Source organism: Osmerus eperlanus, chromosome 21 (assembly GCF_963692335.1).
Source record: "Osmerus eperlanus chromosome 21, fOsmEpe2.1, whole genome shotgun sequence".
In the NCBI taxonomy this organism is placed as follows: domain Eukaryota; kingdom Metazoa; phylum Chordata; class Actinopteri; order Osmeriformes; family Osmeridae; genus Osmerus; species Osmerus eperlanus.
In genome coordinates, this window is record NC_085038.1 from 10,123,006 (window position 1) to 10,146,546 (window position 23,541).

At 43.2% G+C, this 23,541-nt stretch overlaps 2 protein-coding genes across 3 annotated transcripts in view; one reads left to right on the forward strand and one right to left on the reverse strand.

The window, feature by feature from the left end:
- Nucleotides 1-9,026, forward strand: part of st6gal2b (ST6 beta-galactosamide alpha-2,6-sialyltranferase 2b) — a 29,046-nt gene extending 20,020 nt beyond the window's left edge. For both annotated transcript variants that reach the window (XM_062446299.1, XM_062446298.1), the window contains exons 5-6: nucleotides 885-1,059; nucleotides 6,467-9,026. In XM_062446299.1, the coding sequence (XP_062302283.1) occupies nucleotides 885-1,059; nucleotides 6,467-6,714 (423 nt within the window). In that variant the 3' untranslated portion in view covers nucleotides 6,715-9,026. The remainder of the gene's footprint in view (nucleotides 1-884; nucleotides 1,060-6,466) is intronic.
- Nucleotides 4,211-22,972, reverse strand: tmtops2a (teleost multiple tissue opsin 2a). Its single transcript, XM_062446300.1, has 4 exons — nucleotides 22,387-22,972; nucleotides 10,532-10,857; nucleotides 9,118-9,351; nucleotides 4,211-5,051 (listed from the first exon to the last, which is right to left on the reverse strand). Exons 1-4 carry the CDS (start codon nucleotides 22,754-22,756, stop codon nucleotides 4,812-4,814), a joined length of 1,170 nt encoding a protein of 389 aa, XP_062302284.1. The 5' UTR covers nucleotides 22,757-22,972; the 3' UTR covers nucleotides 4,211-4,811.
- Between the last annotated feature and the right edge of the window lie 569 nt (nucleotides 22,973-23,541).

Consider the following 23,541-nt stretch of genomic DNA (forward strand, 5'->3'; position numbering starts at 1 on the left):
AGCTTCCACGACTGCCCACTGGGTTCTAATGAGGAGGAGTTTAAAGATACTACCTGGATTGCAGCCCCTCTGGGGGAAGGAAACTGAAGAACAGAGAGAGCCACGGCAGGGGGGGAGTGAGTTTATATCTACTGGGGTGCGAGAGGTCTTTGTCTGGATGTGATTTGTACAAAATATCATTCAGAGGAAGTGTGTGTTGTGTCAGACACACAAAGACACACACATATTCAAGTCTAAACCAAAGAACACAGCCATAGAGACCCATACAATTCATGTCTATTGCACTACCACACACTGAGACACACCCGACAAGGACAAACCACTTATCCTTAGCGTTTCGATAATAACAACGTTTATAACTCTGCATAGATGGTTGGAGAATGATGCATTGGAACCGGAATTCTTGTCGAAAACCTGCAGGATTCTTTAAAAGCCACATTGACAGAGGTACATCGGGTAAAGCATGACCTTCGCCATCCACCGTCAATGCAATCAACCATCCAACAGGTCCATTGGCTTCATATAATGACACAACATTTGTTAACACGAAATTGGAAGCGAAAGTAATTGTATGGCCAGTCAAGAATAATAGGTTAATTAGTTTTGCACCCCACACAATGTGTGTGTGTGCTGGTGCGATTGAGTGAGTGTGTATGTATGGGGTTGATGTGTCTGTGTTCGTTGTATGTCTGTATTGCTGTGCGACGTGTTTACAAGGCTTTCTAAATCATTTATCGTTAGCTCAAAAACAGCAAAGCTCTCTTTGGTGGAAAGATAAACACTGGAAATATGACCTCATGACAGTCCAATAAGCAGCTTTCTCTGTCTCAGAAGAGGGTAGGACCCTGATGTCCTCTCTGTGTGCCTTCCTGTCATCCCCACAGTGGTTCCAGAGCCCGGACTATGACCTCTTCACCCCCTACGTTCAGCACCGACTCCTCCAGCCGGCTCAACCCTTCTACATCCTCCACCCCAGGTTCATCTGGCAACTATGGGACGTGATCCAGAGCAACACCCAGGAGAGCATCCAGCCTAACCCCCCCTCCAGCGGCTTCATAGGTGGGCAGCGACTCATCGTCTCTGGGCCTTACGGAGGCTTTTAAAGGCAGTATAAACCCTTGAACCCTTCCCACACGCTGTACAGTCAAACAGTTTATTTGCAAGTGTTTTGTTTGGGCTCCAGGAAGGACATGTAGTATTACAAAAGCCAAATGATGTTGTAGTGTCACCATTCCTTATTGGCTAGTATTTTTACCAAGATTCTAAATGGAAGTCACGTTTCACTGGCCAGGCATAAATTCTACGATCAATTACGATGAGGTTGATGCCACAAATATAACATTCAAGGGCTTCAATGTTGTTGCCATTGCATCCTTCCCAACTGGATTTCTGAAAGGTTGCATGGTCAAGTTAATTAATCATGAATTAATTCACTAATTCCTCTCTCCTCATTTAAACAGCTTCTCGGTTGTTCGGAGCCTGACCCTTAATTATTTTTTATAACAATAGGAAGAGCAGAGCATGAAATATTGACCGTCTCATCAGGAAGTAAATAAATGCACAATGAACAATGGGTAAATTGCTCAGAGAAACACACCCACAAGCATTCCATTACGCACAGTTGGACTTTTATTGAGGTGCAGTTGAATTATTTATTTTAGTTGTTTGCTGTGCTGTGAAGTCACTGTACGCCTGGCTCATCAGAATGTTGAGTCAGACCCCGTTAAACCGAGGGAAGAGATTCAGGGACATTTTTATTCTCACCATTTTACTAACCAATGACCTCAGCTGATTAGATGAAACCTGTGTGTGAGGACTGAATAGGAAGGACTGTGAATCTGCCCGAGTGGGTCTGTGAAAACAGCCGGAGTACCTTGAACAGAGGAACTTGAAAAACTTGTTATGTACAGTCCTTCTGGCTTCACATGAATACTTAATATCTGTGCTTCTGAATCTTAATTAGTTTGACTTTACTGTAATACGGGTTAGATTATTGCGCTCCCTCCCACAGGTTTGATCGATTGATGTTGATTGACCATCTTGATTACTTATCTTGCCCACACTTAAGATCCAGGTGCTTGTCATAAGTATTAGTTATTAAGCAATGAGGCCTTGGTAAGTTAGTAAGTCTTATTAACATATTAGGAGTACAACGGCACTTAGGAATGCTTGACTGGACCTGATGTTAGTTTCCTCCAGGATCACAATGACTCTTATTGAGAGACTTGTTGCTCTTGTTGGTTAGTTGTAACGGTTTTAAATTCTTGTACTCGCTGTGAACTATTTTACTGTTGATTGTTTTTCTACAGGTACACTCTTGCACTTTTTGAGTTTCATGTTGTTCAATTGTAACTTGTTTAACTGCATGCTCTTATGGTTCTTCCCTTTGGCACTTATTTGTTTTTTCACAATGTATGCTTCATGTTTTGGCTGCTCGCAATGTTTGGGGCGATCTCGTTGTTATGATCAGTGACCTATGCTCTTTTGTAAAGCTCTCTCTTGGAAGTCGCTTTGGATAAAAGCGTCTGCTAAATGCATAAATGTAAATTAAAATATTAATGTTAAGAAGCATCTTATAAGAACATTATTATCTATTAACTAAACCTTATCTCATCTTACAATTAACACTGGCCCTAACCTTTAGTTCTAACCTTTACTAATATTATTAACACTTCTATAGTCTTATAAGGATCTTATTAAGACCTTATTTCCCATTAATGAACACTTTTTACAAGCACCTGGATCTAAAATGTTACCTTCGTCTTTTGGATCATAAATATCTCATATTCTGAGTGTACAACCTTTCACAACCCTGTATCTCACCATTAGTTTGGTTCTAGCTCTGTCCTGACTCACTCAGGTCGATTCCTCTTCTTGCATTATTTACGAGTGCTCTTGTGCCCTCATCCACACGGATGAGGGAAGCGTGCTCTTGTGCCCTCATCCACACGGATGAGGGAAGCCTTGGCCTGGTGTCAGAGACCAAGCTCACACCTATCTCACAAACACCAATCATCAACTATCATCAACATCCTTAAGTACATAGAGGACATCGAGTACAAAAAAAGAATTATATTCTGACACTCATTTCACTTTATTAGGAGAATTCACTCTGTATGTTTTATTTTTTTATGATGACAACAATGTTAAGACTCTGAACTCTACTGTGGCCCTGAAGTGCAAATCACACCCACTAACATGAGTGCATCCCCCAAATGAAAACACTCCCCCCAAATACGAGTCAACTCCCCCCAAATAGGATGACTTTCTCACCTCCCCCCAATACAAGAACACGCTCCCCCAAATGGGAAACAACATTACATTAACTCAAAAACACATTACAATAACTCAAAACGGAAAGGGTAGGTACAACACTTTGTTGCTGAATGGTAACTAACAAGAAATTGATCGACAGAAGTACAAAATGCAATAGCCTGACAGAGTTACGTGCACCAGGACATTGGTTTGTCTATCGAAGCATGTAGCAAGTAGTAGGCTACTTATGCAAAAGTATATATTGCGTGTTAAACGTAAAAATCGATAGCCAAACAATTGTCCTGGTCCACGTAACTCTGTCATTGTGGCATTTCGTTCTTCTGTTGTGGACTATTAGTTTTTTCTTCTGAAAAGTCCTGCTTCCTTCAACTGTGTTTTTAGCGTGCGCATAGGCTACTTATTTTAATGTTGTGAAACGTTAACAGCATATCTAAGATTATTTCATAGGAATGTCCCTGATTAAAATAAAGAGTAGTGCAAGTCATGACTCTGAATTGTTAACACAAATTTTTCTTCTTTTCTTCCAACCAAAACGATCAACTTCATGGTAATGACAGAGTTACGTGGACCAGGATGGTTGTTTCGCTATCGATTTTGACGTTTAACATGCAATTTATACTTTTGCATAAGTAGCCTACTACTTGCTACATGCTTCGATAGCCAAACAAATGTCCTGGTGCACGTAACTCTGTCAGGCTATTGCATTTTGTACTTCTGTCGATCAATTTCTTGTTAGTTACTGCATCCATTCAGCAACGAAGTGTTGTACCTACCCTTTCCGTTTTGAGTTATTGTAATGTGTTTTTGAGTTAATGTAATGTCGTTTCCCATTTGGGGGAGCGTGTTCTTGTATTGGGGGGAGGTGAGAAAGTCATCCTATTTGGGGGGAGTTGACTCGTATTTGGGGGGAGTGTTTTCATTTGGGGGATGCACTCATGTTAGTGGGTGTGATTTGCACTTCTGGGCCACCGTACTGAACAGAATACCATTTGACTTGACGCAAATAAGACAGCTGTCTGTGCAATTTTGGCAATGATGAGAACTCAAGAAATGTGAAAAGCAAAAAGCACATTTTGTTCAGGGACCATCTCACTGCATTGTATCACTGCAAGATTAAACACAGAGACTATATTTACCCTTCTACTCAATGATCAAACTATTGACAAAAACTGGGAAGGGATTGCGTGTTAACAGTTCTTGGTTGACTTCTTAAAACGTTTTGTTGGCGACACTTGGCAACACACAGGAGAGGAGACACCACCACATGGCTGACCATTATGAAAAGTTCTTGGGTGACAGACACCGTGCTGTAGACTTCTTGGGAACACTGTCCATTACGTACATAACACAAGTCCCTGGGTGAAGATGACACTTTAAGGCAGATCCCTACATGAAAAATACTTCTACTAGATGAGTCGGTTGACACTTTGACACGTTGTTTTGAGGTTTTTCAATTACACTGTCTGACAGCTCGTGGCCATCTTGGAAACAAAGGGACGACAGGATGACTGCGCTGGTGTTGTCGTTGCTTTCTTTTACGAGCTCGCTTCTCCCGGGTCATTCCTTCCTGAGGCGATGGGACTGGTGCATTCGAGGACGTTGGTGCTCAGCTCGTTGTGGTTGGCGCAGGGGGAGATCGGCACGGCCGCTGCCACCGTGTTGCTGTGCGCACGGCGGTTCAGCTGGATGACTGTGGTCTTGGAGGGCATGGATGATTGGCCATTCTCTGTAGCCTGGGCCTTGCAGTGGAACAAGATCAAAAAGCACCTGTAAAACTGGGCAGAGAAACAGAGAGAGGGAGGGGAGGGGGGAGGGGGGAGAACCAATGTTTGTTAGCAATTGTGTGTGTGTGGACACAATTTTCCACCCAATGTGGGTCCAGCGAGATAGAAAATGTAGACGGTGTGTGCGTGTGGCTAATATTGATTGACCGATTCATTAATTTGTTCCTTGATGTGACTTTGAGATCCATCGCACTCATTCACAGATGACTGCACGTTCAAGCAATGAAAAACACCAGTTCCACTGGAACAACAAAAGAGACCTTTTTCAAATCGACCCCCTTCATTTGACAGCGACATTTCATCCGAAAACTTCACCCATGCCTGGGAGCTGGGTTTAAGAGGGACGAGAGCCAGTGAATGGTGATGGTGTTCCACTCGATGGTTAACAATGACATGGTGTTGTGCTGTTCCTGAGCGTGATGTTTCACTGACTGGTTTCAGTAGAAGCCACGGGGCATGCTGATAAATAATTTTCATAGAGGCACCAATGTACACACTAGAGGCAGAATCTCCAGAGCAGGAAATGAACACATAAATAAACATGACATAAAGGTTAAGGTAAACCAGAGTTATGACACCGTATTCCGGTTAATGCCTGTCTCTGTATGTCTGTGTATCTGTAGCTGACTGGCTGATTGACTGACCGACTGACCTGGTATTGTTGGAGAGCTTAATGTGTATTAGGAGGTGCCAGTTTCTTGATAATAAATTGGAGGCTTCTGTTGCTAGACAGGTCGGTGAGAGGGCCCTCATCTGTGTAAGGGCAACACTTGCCGTATGACCATGCAGTTCGTACTGAAAGGAATGATTAGTGAAGCCGTGTTTTAGCCCTTCAGATGAGGATTATCCTACAGGTACGGCAAAGAGAGAGGTTATGTTTCCGCAAGATCAGCCTCCCCAATTCGAGATGGCAGATGGTGTGCAATGAGATAAGGCAACATAGCGGTGGATCTGCTGTGTGTGAGAAGTCTCTTTATCTCCACGATCAGCCTCTCGCACGAAGCCTGGTTCTGTCACGCAAACAGCGAGAGTTGCTCTCGTCGACATTGTGTTGATTGGGAGGTCATGGGACACGACGGCGGGAAGAGAACTTATTTCGAAACGGGGGTTCGTGTCTGGTGATTTTGTGTGCGCTGTTGAACAGTGCATGTTCACATGAATGGGCTGTAGTCAGCATTGAACATGCCAGAGGTGACAACTGGTTAGGAACCTGATCGCGTATATTATGCATCTAAAGTCAATATAATCTCCTGAAAATCATCTCCTGAAAATCAGTTCAAGTCTAGGGTAGGGTACATAAATAAGGGTAACCTCCCCAGCCAGCTGTTAAGAGAACATCTCATGAACTCGACATCTGTCATTGCTTTTCATATGGCGTATGAAAACCTTTCGGTTTGCCGTTGCAGGTACAATCCTGATGATGGCGCTGTGTCAGGAGGTCCACGTGTATGAATACATCCCTTCGCTCCGGCAGACGGACCTGTGCCACTACTACGAGCGCTACTATGACGCCGCCTGCACTCTGGGGGCGTACCACCCCCTGCTCTACGAGAAGGCGCTGGTCCACAAGATGAACGTGGCTCCTGAACAGGACCTGAAGAAGAAAGGCAGGGTCACTGTGCCTGGCTTCAATACCGTGGACTGTGGGCCGTGAACCCTTCCCTCGTTCTTTTGGAACGAGGGAACCCCCTGGGTTTCCGTGTAAATGAAGATGACAGTGCTCAAAGTATGAACCTGAGTTAACTGACGGGCAGACACGAGCGTGAGTTACAGCATCGCTCGCCCCAAGCCTGTCTTTGTCGGCAGCTGTGGCCGCAAGGGCGGGCAACTTCAGCAAGGGACTGTTAAAGGGATCAAAAGCTGTAGAGTTGACTTTCGAAGAGGTCGACAAGGAGAGAAAAGAGTTTCGAATTACTCAGCCCTGAAGTAATGCCTGGTTGCTGGCAGAAAATAGCAAAACGAAACCGTTAGGCTAGCTGTAGTAAACACTGTTAATGGAGGTGTGTTCAAGACATGAGGGTGTTGTGTTGCGGTGTGTGTTTGATTTATTCCCACAAGGGGTCTTCTCACGAACACGGAACTCTATAGCTGGTCTGCACTTTCCTTTTTGAATCATTTAGTTTTTTTCCATCAACCCCTTTGTTTTCCTAGCTACACTGTAGCTCATGAAATGCCAATAAAAGATCAAATAGATTTACAGGTAGCTGGGTAGCTAGCCAAGCATCTAGCAATGCTAGGTATCTGGCCTGTGTTGTTTTAGATCTGCTCGAAATAAATGTGTTATGACCTTTCTGTCGAAGGATAAAGAAAGACCTAACACGATTCGAGTCTGTCAACTGTGTGGGTGCGTTGCAATACAAATACTATGAAAGAGAAAAAAACGATTGTACATTTCTTGTAGACATTAATAGGAGAATAATCCGTCGGTGCAAAAACTCAGTAATCTGCAAATTGGCCCTGCTCTGAATTACTCAGTCGTTCCAACAATCACATTTATTTGGAGGACGTGTAATCGATGCATGTTTGTTTAAAGCTAAGATTGTAGGAAATCATTGTTGTGGAATAGGGTTAGAGTCAGAAAATAATTCAATGTTTTGTATGTATTTTCCTGAAATTGATGGTGATTGATGTGAATTCACTGTGTTTGAAAGATGCGTTCTAGAAACCTAAAGGAAAGGGGAATGTGAATGTATACCATCCATTGTCGATTCGTGTTTGACCTTACTTTGAACTTATGGTGCCAAATCAAGAAATTACAAATAGGCCACATGCATGCATGCCTCATAATTTCAACACATTTTTACACACTGAGTTAAGTATTATTAAGTATAATCAAATCAAGTAGAATGAAAAATAGTCAAAAACATTTAAAAAACAAAGTACCTTTTTGAACTTTGATTATGGAACTAAGCAAGAGCAATATTGTAACTTTGTCTGTAACTGTGATAGTCTTGTCGTGGTCTGAGGGAAAACATTTGTGTGGACATATGAGGGAGAACTCTTTGGTGTAGAAGTTTGTGTACTTAGTGTACAAAGACCTAACACATTTTTAGGAAATCCTTACTGTGGGTATGCGTATAGTAATTGTATTAACTTGATTTTTAATGACGCAAGAATGTGTATTATCCGGATGTTTTTTTAAAAGCTCAGAAGCAGGAAACTCGGAGAGCACAGATGAAAGCTGAAAATCTGGGTCATTAGAACATTATTCAGGAAAGACAGAAAGGTATTGGACAGTAAGAGCAGTTTCTCACTGCCATAGTGCGGTCTGTAAGATGGTGAAGGGGATTTACCATGTTGTTTACAGCTATACTACAGAACACACAGCCATGGTCTTTAGCAATCGACAGATCCATTTGACTGCTGTTTGTTTTCCTGGCCTTGACACAATTGTACAGATACACTGTGTAAATAGAATGTGCATTTGGTTGGTTTTGGATTATGGGAATCTGGTAAAAATGTAATGCAATGCAGCTATTCATAGTTGCTTGGTACTCTAATGACATGTATCGCCTTTAGTAATTATAATAGACTTGAAATTGTGCCAAATACTTTCTTTGTGAGGTTACTGCTGTACTGCTGCTGCTAATGGTTTCTTGGGAACACATTACTAAACATCGTAAGGTGGGAAAAGCAGATGTTTTGAAATCTTTGAGCACAGTGACAGGGCCACGTCATTAGGAGTCATTTGGTTGTGATATTATAAAAAGGAAAGCAGAAAGCGACTGAAATGTCATTTTGATCTGGTGGTTCTATGATCGAAAATGTACAGCATAAGGCCTTAAATATTATTGGCTGGTCTTGACAAAAACCGTACAGTATATATCATTTGTACAGTGTTTTTCTGTTTTTACTGCTCATTTTGTATAGATCAGTTTGCACTGAACATGATTTGATAGTAAGATTTGTACTTTTCCCATCCTTTTCTACTAACACTTACGAATAAAGATGTTATACAGCAGTGTTCTTTGTCTCTCGCCTACAATCTTCCATCATCACATGTCAACACTACACTACATATCCCAGAATTGCGGAGGTGGGTCAGATATCCACGTACCTGTTTGTTCATGAGGATGTAGATGAGGGGGTTGATGACGGTACTGCTCTTGGCTAGGATAGATGGTACCACACTGGCGACGGGGGTGATAATGCCTGGATGGCCAAACGTGGCCATCATGGCCACCACGCCATAAGGCATCCAGCAGAGAAGGTAGAACACCACGGTGGTGATCACCATGACGAGGATGTGGTACTCTCTGCGCCGGGCCGCCGACTTCCGGAACCTTCCGACCTTAAGCAGGAGACAAGTGTTAACTTCTGTCAGAGTCCTTGACTTTATCCTGACCCAGTCACTAAAGGGATCTATTCACAGACCATACAATGGATTAATTGCCATTAACGTGTTCCATTCTTTGAAAAAGGAATGAGGGTTTAAAGGTTCCATTTCCTCTCTCTCTCTCCACCGTCACTGTAAAAAATCATTAAGGCGAAAATGCCCCCAAGATCTTAAAAGAAAATTGCCTGCGGGTTGCTATAGGTTCTGGAAAAGCTTCTCAACATGACCATCCTCTTCCGCCCCCTCCTTCCTGGGGGTAGTTACTCGTGACTGAAGGGATGAAACTATGGATTCCAGTACACTGCGTCCACCTGTCCTGTCTTGTTAGATTAGTGGTTCCCGCCACAGTAGAGACGGGGAGGAAGTATTCAAAGACGGCCCAACTGAAGTCATGCAATACATGCAAGACCTGACACCTAGGTTGAGTGCTACACATCTAGGCCTTATACAGGAAGGGTTTCGGAACAGCCATCTCATTAGGAGCTTCACAGAACCCCGAGAACCTTCCTGGCAGCAGGTTATTACTCAGTGAGGAATTTAGAAATGAAGTAATGGGATAAGGCCAATTTTTCCTCGTTGCAAATTAGAAAGGGGAGCAAAGTGTCAAGTCAGTAGTGTTATGTTTTTTGGGGAAGAGTACAAGGAACAGTACTCTCTCTCTGTCTCTCTCTCTCTGATCTAACATCTCTAATGTTGGGCTGCTTGGACAGAAAAAGGTAGGTTTACAGCCTAAACAACGACTCCCCCTAACTGCCTTCGCACACGTACACACAGTGTGTTTGTGCCGCTTATCAGTCCATTCAAAGGAGGCGCAAAACTCTGACCCACTTCTTCTAATCTGGGCAACCGACCAAGTTAAGTAACCTCTTTATCTTTCTGACACGTCTGTTTTCCATCTACTGCACTCAAAACATTGCATTTTTCCATTCATTTTTCAGCAGTGACCCTGAATCTCTTCAGTCCACCACGATTGGCTCGTTCTAAATGCCTCATGTTATCCTTCCGTCCTAAATAGTCAACTAAAAGCACACTGTCAGCAATAATCTGCCCTGCCGACTACTGGGCCCTCTGGAGATACAGTGTATATTGTGTTGGTACAGATGATGTGTTTCTGTACCATAAAAGGCTGCCTGACCTGCTTGACGGCGTAGAGTAGCCTCCCATAGCAGTACACCATGACCAGGACAGGCAGGCCCAGGCAGAAGATGAACAGACAGATGATGTAGGAGTGGGACTGGGGAGTCCGCGCTGTCCACGAGACCGAGCAGCTAGTCCCCGCTCCCTCCAGGCCATAACTACTCCAGCCCAGCAGGGGGGGCACTGTCCAGAAGAGGGAGTAGAGCCAGGCTCCGGCTACGGCCAGCAGGGGCTTCCGGTAGTCCGGCGCCCGCTTGTTGTACACGGTCAGTGTGCTGTAGCGGTCGTAGGAAAGCACGGCTAAGGAGACGAGCGACACGATGCCTGGCACACAGGAGGAAGAGGAGAGAAGGAGAGAGAGGGAGGGACATGTGATCATGCATTTAGAGTCACCAAACTGGATGGTTTTAGCAAGCGACATAGTGACACCTGTTGCATTCATACTATTAATAGTATGTACTGTTCAAGGTAACAGGGTGTTCGCAGTCACGGTAATAGGTAGTCCAGGGTGTCACAGTAACAGGTAGTTGTGTTTTGAATTTGTAATTTTTTTTCAGTACTCTAGTCTAAACCGAAGAGGCATCTATACTATAAACTATCACTAATAATCACTGACAACAATCCTTGACAACAGGATTTATTTATCCAACAAAAAAAGTGCATATACAGTAATAGTCATTAATCTCTTAACGTTCTTCAGAGCAACAGCAACAAACAACAGGTGTGGAAGTATATATGAATATCACAGAGAGGGGTGACTCACACACAAAACACCAGATAATCAAAGCTTTAAGCCTTGAGAGAGAAACCTAACACCCAATAAATAGCATCAATTTAGCCAACAAATGATTTCCGCCATTGACTCAGAAGTATAAAACCCAGTCCTCTGGATGCATAAAAGGGTTAGGTTTCAGATCGGATACAAACTCCCTGAGGCAGTCTTCACTCCTCGGTGGTCCGTGGGAACAGACCGATGTAAGCAATCTTGGCAGATTCGTTCTGGGAATTGTAATAATCTAAAACGTATGGTCTTGATATGGCCATATCAAGACCATACGTTTTAGATACTCTACATACGTCTCTGACGCAAAATCTAATAAGTAATTTATTAGTTATTATTTATTATTTATTCGATTATTATTAGATTCATTAGAAAACTTACACCACTTATTTAAGATTTACTCCTATATGTTGAATGTATGCACCTTCCTGCCAAAGTAAATTCCTTGTCTGTGCGAACTTTCATGGCGATTAAAACCCTTTCTGATTCTGATTCTGATTTGGGGAAATTCTCTTACAAGCGTACGTCTTCTAAAATTGGCTTTAAACGTCTCTGAATGAAATCATGACTGCCTTGGAGACTTCAAATCTGACACGATTGCCCAAACAACCTGGCTGAAAAATATGAGCTTCATCCACTAACCCAACACAGGCCGATAACTTGGAATGTTCCTGTTGTTATTGAAAACGGAATTTCATCTGAAGCCTAACAGTGCGTTCACACTGCAGCGGAGCGGGCGGCGCGTGGCGTCGGCTTCCAATTCATTTTCAATGAAACCAGGCGTTGACGCTCGCGTAGGGCATTGTGGGAAGGCGAGCGGAGCGGAGCGGAGCGTTGCAAGTTGGATTTTCTCAACTTTATGTAAATGAGGAGCGTGAAAACGCTAGCGTTGGCCAATCGGATTGTTTTCTTGTTTCTTGTAACGTAGCAACCTTTGGTCATGATAAACATTTCTAGGTTTCACAATTTCAAGATGGAGGAGAAACTTTTCGTATGTGTCTGCACACCCAGTTCTGTTCAGAACAAAGTTACTAATGTGACGAGCCTGAATTTAAAGATTACATTAAACTAATAATGCATGGTGCATGGTTGCCGATGTCGTCATTGTTCCTAGTGTGTTTTTATAGCCTACTTTTAAATTCAGTCTCGTCACATTACGTGACTGTTCTGTGCCACTGCTAGCCCAGCCTACAAACGACTGGTTGAGTGACCGGTGGCGTAACATGTATTCTACTGTAATCTTGCACTAGTAAAATCTTGCACTTACATAAATGTTGTGTAAAAGTGGTATTTTGATCGATATTGTGAGTACATTAACCCAAATCTGCACGCTTGGCCATGACTACAACAGTGACCTTAGAGAACTACAACTCTGTATTAACTTGTCTAACACGCCCCCGAGCGTTAAAAAACGCTGCAGTGTGAACGCACTGTTACAGTGCGTTCACACTGCAGCGTTTTTTAAAGCTCAGCACCGCTTGCCTTCCCACAGTACACCACGCTCGGGGGCGTGTTAGACAAGTTAATACAGAGTTGTAGTTCTCTAAGGTCACTGTTGTAGTCATGGCCAAGCGTGCAGATTTGGGTTAATGTACTCACAATATCGATCAAAATACCACTTTTACACAACATTTATGTAAGTGCAAGATTTTACTAGTGCAAGATTACAGTAGAATACATGTTACGCCACCGGTCACTCAACCAGTCGTTTGTAGGCTGGGCTAGCGAGCTAGCAGTGGCACAGAACAGTCACGTAATGTGACAACTACATTTAAAAGTAGGCTATAAAAACACACTAGGAACAATGACGACATCGGCAACCATGCACCATGCATTATTAGTTTAATGTAATCTTTAAATTCAGGCTCGTCACATTAGTAACTTTGTTCTGAACAGAACTGGGTGTGCAGACACATACGAAAAGTTTCTCCTCCATCTTGAAATTGTCAAACCTAGAAATGTTTACCATGACGAACAGTTGCTACGTTACAAGAAACAAGAAACCAATCCGATTGGCCAACGCTAGCGTTTTCACGCTCCTCATTTACATAAAGTTGAGAAAATCCAACTTGCAACGCTCCGCTCCGCTCCGCTCGCCTTCCCACAATGCCCTACGCGAGCGTCAACGCCTGGTTTCATTGAAAATGAATTGGAAGCCGACGCCGCGCGCCGCCCGCTCCGCTGCAGTGTGAACGCACTGTTACAGTGCGTTCACACTGCAGCGTTTTTTAAAGCTCAGCACCGCTTGCCTTCCCACAGTACACCACGCTCGGGGGCGTGTTAGACAAGTTAATACAGAGTTGTAGTTCTCTAAGGTCACTGTTGTAGTCATGGCCAAGCGTGCAGATTTGGGTTAATGTACTCACAATATCGATCAAAATACCACTTTTACACAACATTTATGTAAGTGCAAGATTTTACTAGTGCAAGATTACAGTAGAATACATGTTACGCCACCGGTCACTCAACCAGTCGTTTGTAGGCTGGGCTAGCGAGCTAGCAGTGGCACAGAACAGTCACGTAATGTGACGACTACATTTAAAAGTAGGCTATAAAAACACACTAGGAACAATGACGACATCGGCAACCATGCACCATGCATTATTAGTTTAATGTAATCTTTAAATTCAGGCTCGTCACATTAGTAACTTTGTTCTGAACAGAACTGGGTGTGCAGACACATACGAAAAGTTTCTCCTCCATCTTGAAATTGTCAAACCTAGAAATGTTTACCATGACGAACAGTTGCTACGTTACAAGAAACAAGAAACCAATCCGATTGGCCAACGCTAGCGTTTTCACGCTCCTCATTTACATAAAGTTGAGAAAATCCAACTTGCAACGCTCCGCTCCGCTCCGCTCGCCTTCCCACAATGCCCTACGCGAGCGTCAACGCCTGGTTTCATTGAAAATGAATTGGAAGCCGACGCCGCGCGCCGCCCGCTCCGCTGCAGTGTGAACGCACTGTTAGGGATGCAGTTATTTACATGACTTTCACTGCCACATCGTTTGTAAAGAGCGATAGTGTCAACAGATCTGAGCCATGCTTAAGTTACTGCTCTACCACAATGGAGTTTATGGTACATTAGCCAAAAGATTTGGGGAGCTAAATCTGTTTACTTAGTTAAGACACATACTGTACATGTTTTTATTGTACTCAATCACTGAAAATGAAACAGGAAATGCTTGGGGCAGCATATTGCACACACAAAAGGAATGCACACTAGCTGAATTGACTTTTATGTACCAAGTACTTCCTTCTCAACATCCCAACATTTTTATTTTCAAAATTAATTAGCCCATAACATTACCTTAATACTATAGTTTCAATAGGCTTGTGCTTAGGAGCATAACTGTAAGACTAAGCCTTGGGCTGTGTTTCTTCAATTGGAAGGCTTTGATTCAATCCAACAGTCTTGTCTCCCTTTTCCTTCAGACACAAAACATGTTTCTGGGAGACGCTTCAAATCAGCCGAAAAAAATAATTCGGTTTTACGGTACAGTATCACTGCAGGCACACATCACAGTGGATTAGTGCATGATGGGTGATTTTACTTTGAAGTTGATGTCTAATCACCCATCACACCTCTACATCTAATTCATATTTGCTGTATGTAGGAGTGAGCTTCAAAGTACAGTTAAATAAGTAATGATGTTACAGTAAGTATTACTGGGGGGTTGCAATTAGATTTTTTCATTGAAACTTTCTTTAATATAGGATGCTTTCACATGTACAGTGTAATAACAGAACAGCATTAGTCTTGTCTTGTTATTGTCACTTGCAAACCAGTAAAAAATGTACACATGGTGCACAAGACGCAAGAAAACCCAGTCCTGTATGATCTATTATATATCCAACTTAAAAACCTGTTTACGCTCCTGTTTCGCCCGCGTGACAAAAATGTTGCCTCCCCCTCCCTCAGTTACGACGCACTAAATTCTAACAAATATATTTTTTAGAGCTACACATGTTATACATCGTTGGAAAGCTACGATTCTTGTGCTTCCATTGAAATAAACCAATTCAAGATCAAGTCGCAATAGCAAGCAAAGTCAACGTCTTTTTCCGGTGAACATTCCTTCAACAATGCCAAAGAAAAAAGTTGTACTCACCCTAAGTGGTTCAAATAGGTCCAGGTGTGCAAATCATGCCATCAAAACTTGATCTGCGTAAGTCCCAAGGGTTCAAAGTATCTAACCATGTAAAGTAATTCGTCCAAATACAATGTTTTACGTTCATGAATAGCCATTATCCTTTGTTTCATTATGCAAGTTAGCCGACGGAAGAAACAACTTGTTCACATAAAAGTGTTCTTTTCTCCGGTTAGCAACGAGAGCTTCCATGCCCCGTTGACAGCCCTCTAAAGCCAATGCCAATGGGGCAGGACGCTTTTAGAAAATGCCTGGATGTACTCTTATAAAAACATGTGTCAAATATGAATATATTGTGGTATTATGTTTGACTTTTGATTTGAATTGGGTAAGGCTTCAACCTGTGGTCCAATTTAGTCTTCCAGCTAATACCTACCACCTCTAGGCCTCTTCAGGCCTCTGTTTTCAAAACAAAATCTAGGCGGAAATAGAAATGTTCACTTTCCTTGTGTTCAAGCTTCTATTACTCAACACTAGTAGGACTGACAGGGGTCCTGACAACAGGGGACATAACTTCAGAGTGTCAGCTTTCAAAAGAGACTCCAAATGGTTCAAGAACAGCTTCCAATTTACTTTGGGTATGCTGTTTAGGCGTTTTTAGGCACATTTAACAGGATGCTTAAGAGGTTTTAACCCTTGTGCTGCCTTCGGGTCACATGACCCAAAGGTTCATAACGAACCATTGTTGTGTTTACCCAATTTTACCCAATACAATAACAAATAAAAATAATTTTATTTTAACCTTTGCAATGTGGGGGGTCTGAGACAGCCCAACGGTTAAAAGAAAATGCTTCACTTTGTTTTTGTATGAGGTAAATTTGTCGCAATGCGACGGTGGGTCACAATGACTGATGGGTCAGAATGACCCGAAGATAACACAAGGGTTAAGGGCATGTAAACGGCCAAGTTCCAACACATTCCTCCTCCACTGTAGTCCATGACACAAAACACACACACACACACAAACGCACACAAGCTCACATTGAAGGCACTAATTTGGCTCATGCTACATGAATCTAATTGAAATGTGAACACACACAATCAAGACACAGACTGAGGAATAAAGAGAACTACGGGAAAAACTGTTTTTTCCGTTTTCCTTCCCCAGAGTGATGTTCACAGCCAAGTCTAACATCTGGCCATTCTCTTCTAGACGTGCTGAAAACAAATAAACAAGGCTGAAGTGCTGGCAGCTGTGTCCAAGATGTCGTTTAATTACGCTCAAGAGGCATGCAGCTTCGAAGCCTCTTCATTAAATCTGGACATGGCTGAGGCTGGAGGGGAGAATAGAGAGGCCACACCACACCCCCCACCACACCCCATCCTCCCTAACACCACCACACGCCATCCTCCCCACCACCACCACACCCCATCCTCCCCACCACCACCCCCACCACCACCACCCCCACCACCACCCCCACCACCACCACCACCACCACCACCACCACCACACCCCCCACCACCACCACACCCACCACCACCCCCACTACCACCACCACACCCAACACCACCACACACCCCCCACCATCACCACACCCAACCAACGCGGTTGGTTCAATCTCGGTGAGTTTGTAATGTCCCGCAAACGAAATGTTAAAGATAATCTCTGTAACATCTCGTACTGATGCATATGCATAAGCAAGCCCCAATCAAAATTGTGCGATAGTTCCAAGAATTACAGTGCTATTAAAGAATCCACCGTTTTCCTTAATGTCTCTATTTGCATGGTTGTGTGGGTGTGGGGGTGATGGGCATGGAGTGCTGACTGGATGATGCCTGCAATGAAATCAGGAATGCACATTGAGTCAACAAGGTACCGCACGCCATATGGCCCTCTGGATTAATTGACAGGCAATTCAAACGGGGTCAGATGGCTGAGCGGTTAGGGAGTCGGGCTATTAATCAGAAGGTTGTTGGTTTGATTCCCGGCCTTGCCAAATGACGTTGTGTCCTTGGGCAAGGCACTTCACCCTACTTGCCTCGGGGAGAATGTCCCTGCACTTACTGTAAGTCGCTCTGGATAAGAGCGTCTGCTAAATATGTAAATGTAATGTAATGTTTTCCTTCACTGACATTTCTCAAAGCACGGTTCATATCATAGTTGAGCAAATGAAGTGGCAAAAGTGTTAACATTAACCATAAATCATATCAACTGGGTCTGAAATGAAATTGCTTTCCTGACTCACTGGGTCATGCATGTTTCAGTGGGTATTTCTTTACTTTACCGTGCTCCTATACCAGCCTGGTTGACATGCTGACAATGTAATAAAGAGTGACTTCTGTGCCCCAAAAGGTCTTAACAACGATATGTTTCCTGAGAATGAGTACTTCACGTCACAACATCCGTTTCCTGTATGAATACCAATGCCAAGCTTCAGCGATCCCCTTTGTGGGTCAGCTAGAGTAAGGGGTTAGGGTTAGCATAACTGAGTTTGTGATCTCCTCATCAGTACCACGTCACGCCAGCGTTCCCGAGTGCAAAGGGTGATAGCCAGTATTTTGACTGGACCTGTTAATTGGCTCTCACTTAGCTGTGAATATATCAGGAGAAATACCTTTTTTGCATGTAACACCAGCCCCCAGAAACTAAGCCAACCACTAGGAAATCATAGCGAACAGAGATCAGATAACTAACGTAAAAAGCAGCACAGACTTGCCATTTCATTATCCACATCTCCAGAGACTCCAAAGACAAGAAATGTACTGCTCTCGGACCCTCTCTCTCCTCCAGTGTTCACCAGAGTCTGCGGATGAACCCAGGCTACCACCCTTCATGACTGTAATCTCATATTGTCAACGCGACCAAAGGTCATAGAGGCTCAATTAACCGAATCACAATGAACTGGATGAGTCTTGACTGGTGACGTTCCCGCAGCGTGTGAATGCAAATAAAGACTATTATGAGAGCAAGAGAAGAACTACCTGTGGTTTGTGAGACGACAAATGACAGGTAAGAGTCCCCCCCCCAGTCCCCCCCGCCCCCCAGGAGAACGTTCTCATTCCTTGGGGAGTCGATTTATTTTCAGAAACTAAATCCCGTTCATATTACTACACAAAATGTCCTCGTGCAGACACCACTGGAAATGTGTCATTGAGAAGTCAAATAAATCGATACGGTGCTGGACACATTATTGCTATATTAAGTATGCACGGTAAATGATGTTTGATGAGTTTTGTAAAGCATTTCCCCCCCGATTAACATTTAGATGCTGTGTGACATTAAGTCTACATTTCTATCTGCGGTGAGAAGCAGGGACAAGCCTCCAGGTGTTGCTTGAGATTGACAAAGAAAATGTTGGCACTAGCAGATTTGCCAGAGGCCCTTTGCCCCCTGCCCAGGAGAAAGAATATCTAGGTGTAGAAGCAATCTTTCAACATCAGCCCAACTGCCAGTGGAAAGAGGCAGTGGGGGAATTTGCAAATGAACTGGCTCTGGGCAGACATGGAGCACAGCGAGAGCATGCAAGCCTGTCATCTGAGACAGGGGATTTATTGAATCTGCTCCACGCCGATGCCCAGGTACATTTACTTGACTCAATCAGTGGCCAGAACACAATCAGACTGTCCATGGAGGGCTGGATGAAGCTGAGGGGACCACAGCGCCCCCCGCTGTGGTTGGGGTGGGAGTGGGGGGGGGGGGGGGGGTGACTGGCTGGACATGCTTGGGGATGACGACCTGTCAGAGCAGATTCACCCCAGCTATTTAATCATGTTGACTGTGAGATGGACTAAAGTGGTACTCCCTGTAGAGAGCAGTCGCTGCAGTCCACCTGCTTGTCTTCAGAGAGCCTAATAGAATGTGACGGACACTCCTGTACAATGTGAAATATTTGTGTTTATGGGAGGAATACATATCAAAAAACTAAGAAATCTAATTTCTTCGACAATTTATCTCTTATTATCAAATTAGAGAGAGAGATGGGGGGAGAGAGAGGGGGAGAGAGAGAGAGAGAGAGAGAGAGAGAGAGAGAGAGAGAGAGAGAGAGAGAGAGAGAGAGATGAACCCTGTTTATACAGTACAATTTATCTGGTACATATACAGAAGGATGATCTGGAAACAGGGTCTTCAATGTGATTTCACAGGGGCCTAAATGAAGACATCTGACAGGTGACAGGACATGAGTCTTGGCAAGCGGAACCATGTGAAACGCTCACAAGCACAGACACAATGACGGTCAACACTAATAAGATCATCTTGTGTGATTGTCCGTGGTCAGGGAAAGTGCACTGTAGAACCAACCGGATGCCACGTTGTCAATGTTGACCTTTAAGGTGACATACATGGATCTGAAAGGATTCACATTGACTTAACTGCTCTCAAAATGAGTTTTCACGTAGCGGCGACACGTACAATTAATTTAGTAGTAATAGTAGTAGTAGTAATTTGCTAGAATAGAAGTAGTAGTAGTAGTTTGTGCGTTATTGATCCCCAAGGGGAAATAGTGGAAACGTTCATAGTACAAGCTAAACTGTGCTTCTTTCATTTTTAACCAGTTGCCCCATGTTGCAGTATACTAATTAATGCTTTACTTCTCCATCAGTTATGCAATCTTATTGCCCACCCCTTTCCCTCAGAGTTCTTACTCCCCAGCCGGTCTCCCTCAAGCAGGACAGCATGTTCTAATCTTCAAAGCTATTTAATTATATTTATCGGCGCACTTGAGATTATTCTTCAGACAAGCAGAGAGTTTGCCCTCGCCGTACGCTCCGGAGAGCACAGAGGAAAAAGCTCCATTGTAGACACAGAGCCCAGGTCGGTTCTTTGTGCGGGTGGAACCTCTTCCACACAGGAGATCAGTTCAAGCGTCTGCATTTCAGAGCCTGTTTGGGCACTGGCCCTGGCTCTTTGGTGTGGGTGAGGAGGAACCGCACCCACACGTAGCAGCTGGAAACCATTACTGCTGGTCTGCCAAGGGCACCATGACTTTGCACGGCATCGCAGTCGCCACCCGAGCCAGCTTCAGAAGCCCGGGACACCTGTTAATTATTCAACAGATGGGGAATAAGAGGCCTACATTATTCACTATCTGCGACTACACAAGGTGTGTTCACTTTAGTGTAGATCACGTTCATAGATGGCAACGTCCTCCAACGTTAATGCAAGGGATTGAATAGTGTGTGTTTTGGGGGAGGGGGGGATGAATACGTTTGCCAACTCCCCGAGTCCAGCTGAGCTACCGATGGGTTAAACCCAGCTCAGAGAAGGCAAGAGTTCATTCTGTGGGGTTTGTGTAGAGTAGAGGGAGAAAATTCAATGCTTTTCACACAATGTTTAGCATTCTCCATTACGGTCACCTTGATGGACCAGTTGTTAGAGCTGAATGAAAGATCGGGCTTTCTTACCAGGGCTGGAAACCCAGTGATAGTGGAGCCAGGGAAATGAAACATGTTTCTCCTGTGTGGATCATAATATTATTTGTTGTAAGAATTGCGTTTCCCATGACATTTTGTGATCTTTTGACAACTTTGACAGCTACGTCTGTGACCAGATCCCAGTTAGAGTTATGGCGCTTAATTCCTTCTTTGTTTATGTTCAAACTTTTTTTAAATTAGTCTCCAAGGGGCAGTTAATCGGGTCAGTGAATATGTAAATCAATAGAGAACAGTATTTCTATGTTAAAGAGTGTCAAATAACATTGACTAAACAAGGCAACAAACAGGGCTTTGCTTCTTTGATGTGAAGAATTAAATCAATTTCCACGATAACATCAGACTGCAACCTAAGACCCCAGCTTGTGTAAGGTGGATTTACATGACTCACAAACTTGACTTTTGCAGTACCAGCTGAAAGTAATATAATAACACTGGAAAAATATATTGTACACCTGTTTGACAGACTGTATTGTGTCATCTCATGCAAAAGTATTGTTGCCACCAAGAGGCCAGGTGAAAGCTAACCATTTGATTAACCATTAATTGTTGAATTATTGAATTATTTGAACCTTATGCAAAGCTGTCCATTGTTTGATTTCCTACATTTAATTCAAAATTGTTTTAAATGTGTTATGTGGCCTCTTGGTGCCCACACTTTCACAGGGGATGACACAATATAGTCTGGGAAATTGGAACCAAACAAACTAAACATGTTTTTTCTGTGTTATGACATGATAAAGCCTATCTTGCAACGGTCATGTGAGTGCCTTTTCAGCTAACAGCATATCACCCACACTCCATATCGGTGCTCTTATCCCAAAATTGACATAATGTTCTTATCAATTACAAACACCCGTGTGACATCATGGATGATGTCACTGAGACAAAACTATAGGGTCTATAGGAACCAGAAAGGAGGAGGAATTCAGAGGAATTCGACCAAACACTTTTACTTGATGGTGTTGTTAGTTTTTTTTTTTTAGTTTTTTTAGTTTTTTTTCAGCAGGCTCATTTGGTTTGTTGGTGTCAATATTAAGGAACCTCCTCAAATACTTGTTTTTTTTCGTCTTCTCTGTCATACCTGTCTTGGTTTCAACAGGAAAGTCCTCACCGGATGATAGCAAAGCTTCCAATTTCCCCTCACAAAATCACTTTGTGCACATTGGTGCATCAACACTTGCCACAACTCTCATCCGTTTTAAAAGGAATCTAACAATGCAGTGGTGGACGTGTACATTTTGAAGTATATTTGTTTTTACACCTGCTAAATTGTAGATGCCATGCCATGCCATGCCAAAACGATGCCATGCTGATATGCCAGAACACAAACACACACACACATACGCTCACACACACACATACGCTCACACACGCACACGCACACGCACACACACACACACAAACACAGTGGCCTCAGTTCATTATGCAGTTTACTGTATGCGGGGCAGTCATTTCACAAGTTCCATTTTCATGCTCTGGACGTGTTAAAATGTCAAGACAACCCACATGTACAGTATAGTACCCTACTGTATTTAAAATAAACTTACCGAAGCAAGAGTTGACGAAGCCGTACCACATACAGCCGTGCCTCCCGTACAACCAGCGTGCCCGAATACTGGATGCAAAGCTGAGAGTGGTGCCGCAGACGCACACGAGCATGTCACTCACGCTAATATTGAGAAGCAGCATGTTTACAGGGGTCCGCAAAATTTTGAACTTGCAAAACAGGATCAATACTATCAAGTTATTAAGGAAACCAAATATCATTATAGATCCTAGAAACACTGAGACCACGGTGTGCCCTGTTCGAGACAGTCTCTCTGCTGGGGTGTCATTCCATTCTTGGTCCAGAAAAGACAGCGGTTCCTCGCTGCTTGAGTTTGAACTAAAGTTTATATTAGCCACCTCGGAAAACATCGTATGCAGTGGTCATGAGCTCATTGAGGCATTACTACTCATCTTTCATCCTCAAAAATGCGGCGCGTAACGCAGTGGGATGAAATACGTTTAATTTAGTCTCTTTGTCGGACCCTTCCTTGCCTCAGTGATTTTACATGAAGACACTGAATCGCACTGAAGCTCGGAATCAATAGTTGCAAAACGAAAATCAGTTAACGAAAATCAGTCTAATACAGAAGCAACCTTGTCACGGACATATGTTAAGCAACTGACACGGTTTTGTAGTTCTTTGCAGTTACAGCAACAACAAAAAACTGGAAAACAAAGTAGTTTCTAACCTCCTCAGACTTGCAACCTCATGCAGACTGCGCTCAAGTTTAATATTGGTCTTTGTTAATAGCCTATAGTAGGCTAAAACAAAATTTCGTAAATATATATCTCCACTTAAAGATGATATGATCTTTATAAAACAGATAAATTCGCAATTACATTAAAAGTCAGCAATAGGTTAACGAAGAAAGAACAAAACGTGCGTAAAATTTAACAACTGTTTGTTAATAAAAAATATATACTTCTGCCGTTGTTGTTTTAGGAATTCCGAAAGCTTTCGTAATAATATGATAGTTGAGAATAATCCATATGAAGAAGCCTTCTTGCAGCTCCATGCATAGTTCTAGAAATGCCTTGACTTTACGCGCGTCCTTGGCTGACCATCCTTTAGTGGCACCATTGGGGGTGCGTTTATCAACCTGGAGGGCGACTGAGGCGTAAGGAGATGACGCAATATTACTTGTAAGCCTAAA

Excerpts from the sequence above, each read along its gene's own strand:
- tmtops2a (XM_062446300.1), bottom strand. The coding sequence starts at position 22,756 with ATGTTTTCCGAGGTGGCTAATATAAACTTTAGTTCAAACTCAAGCAGC. Across the intron at positions 10,858-22,386 it reads CTTCGTCAACTCTTGCTTCG|GCATCGTGTCGCTCGTCTCC; the intron begins GTAAGTTTATTT and ends CCTGTGTGCCAG. Across the intron at positions 9,352-10,531 it reads TACTCTACGCCGTCAAGCAG|GTCGGAAGGTTCCGGAAGTC; the intron begins GTCAGGCAGCCT and ends CTCCTGCTTAAG.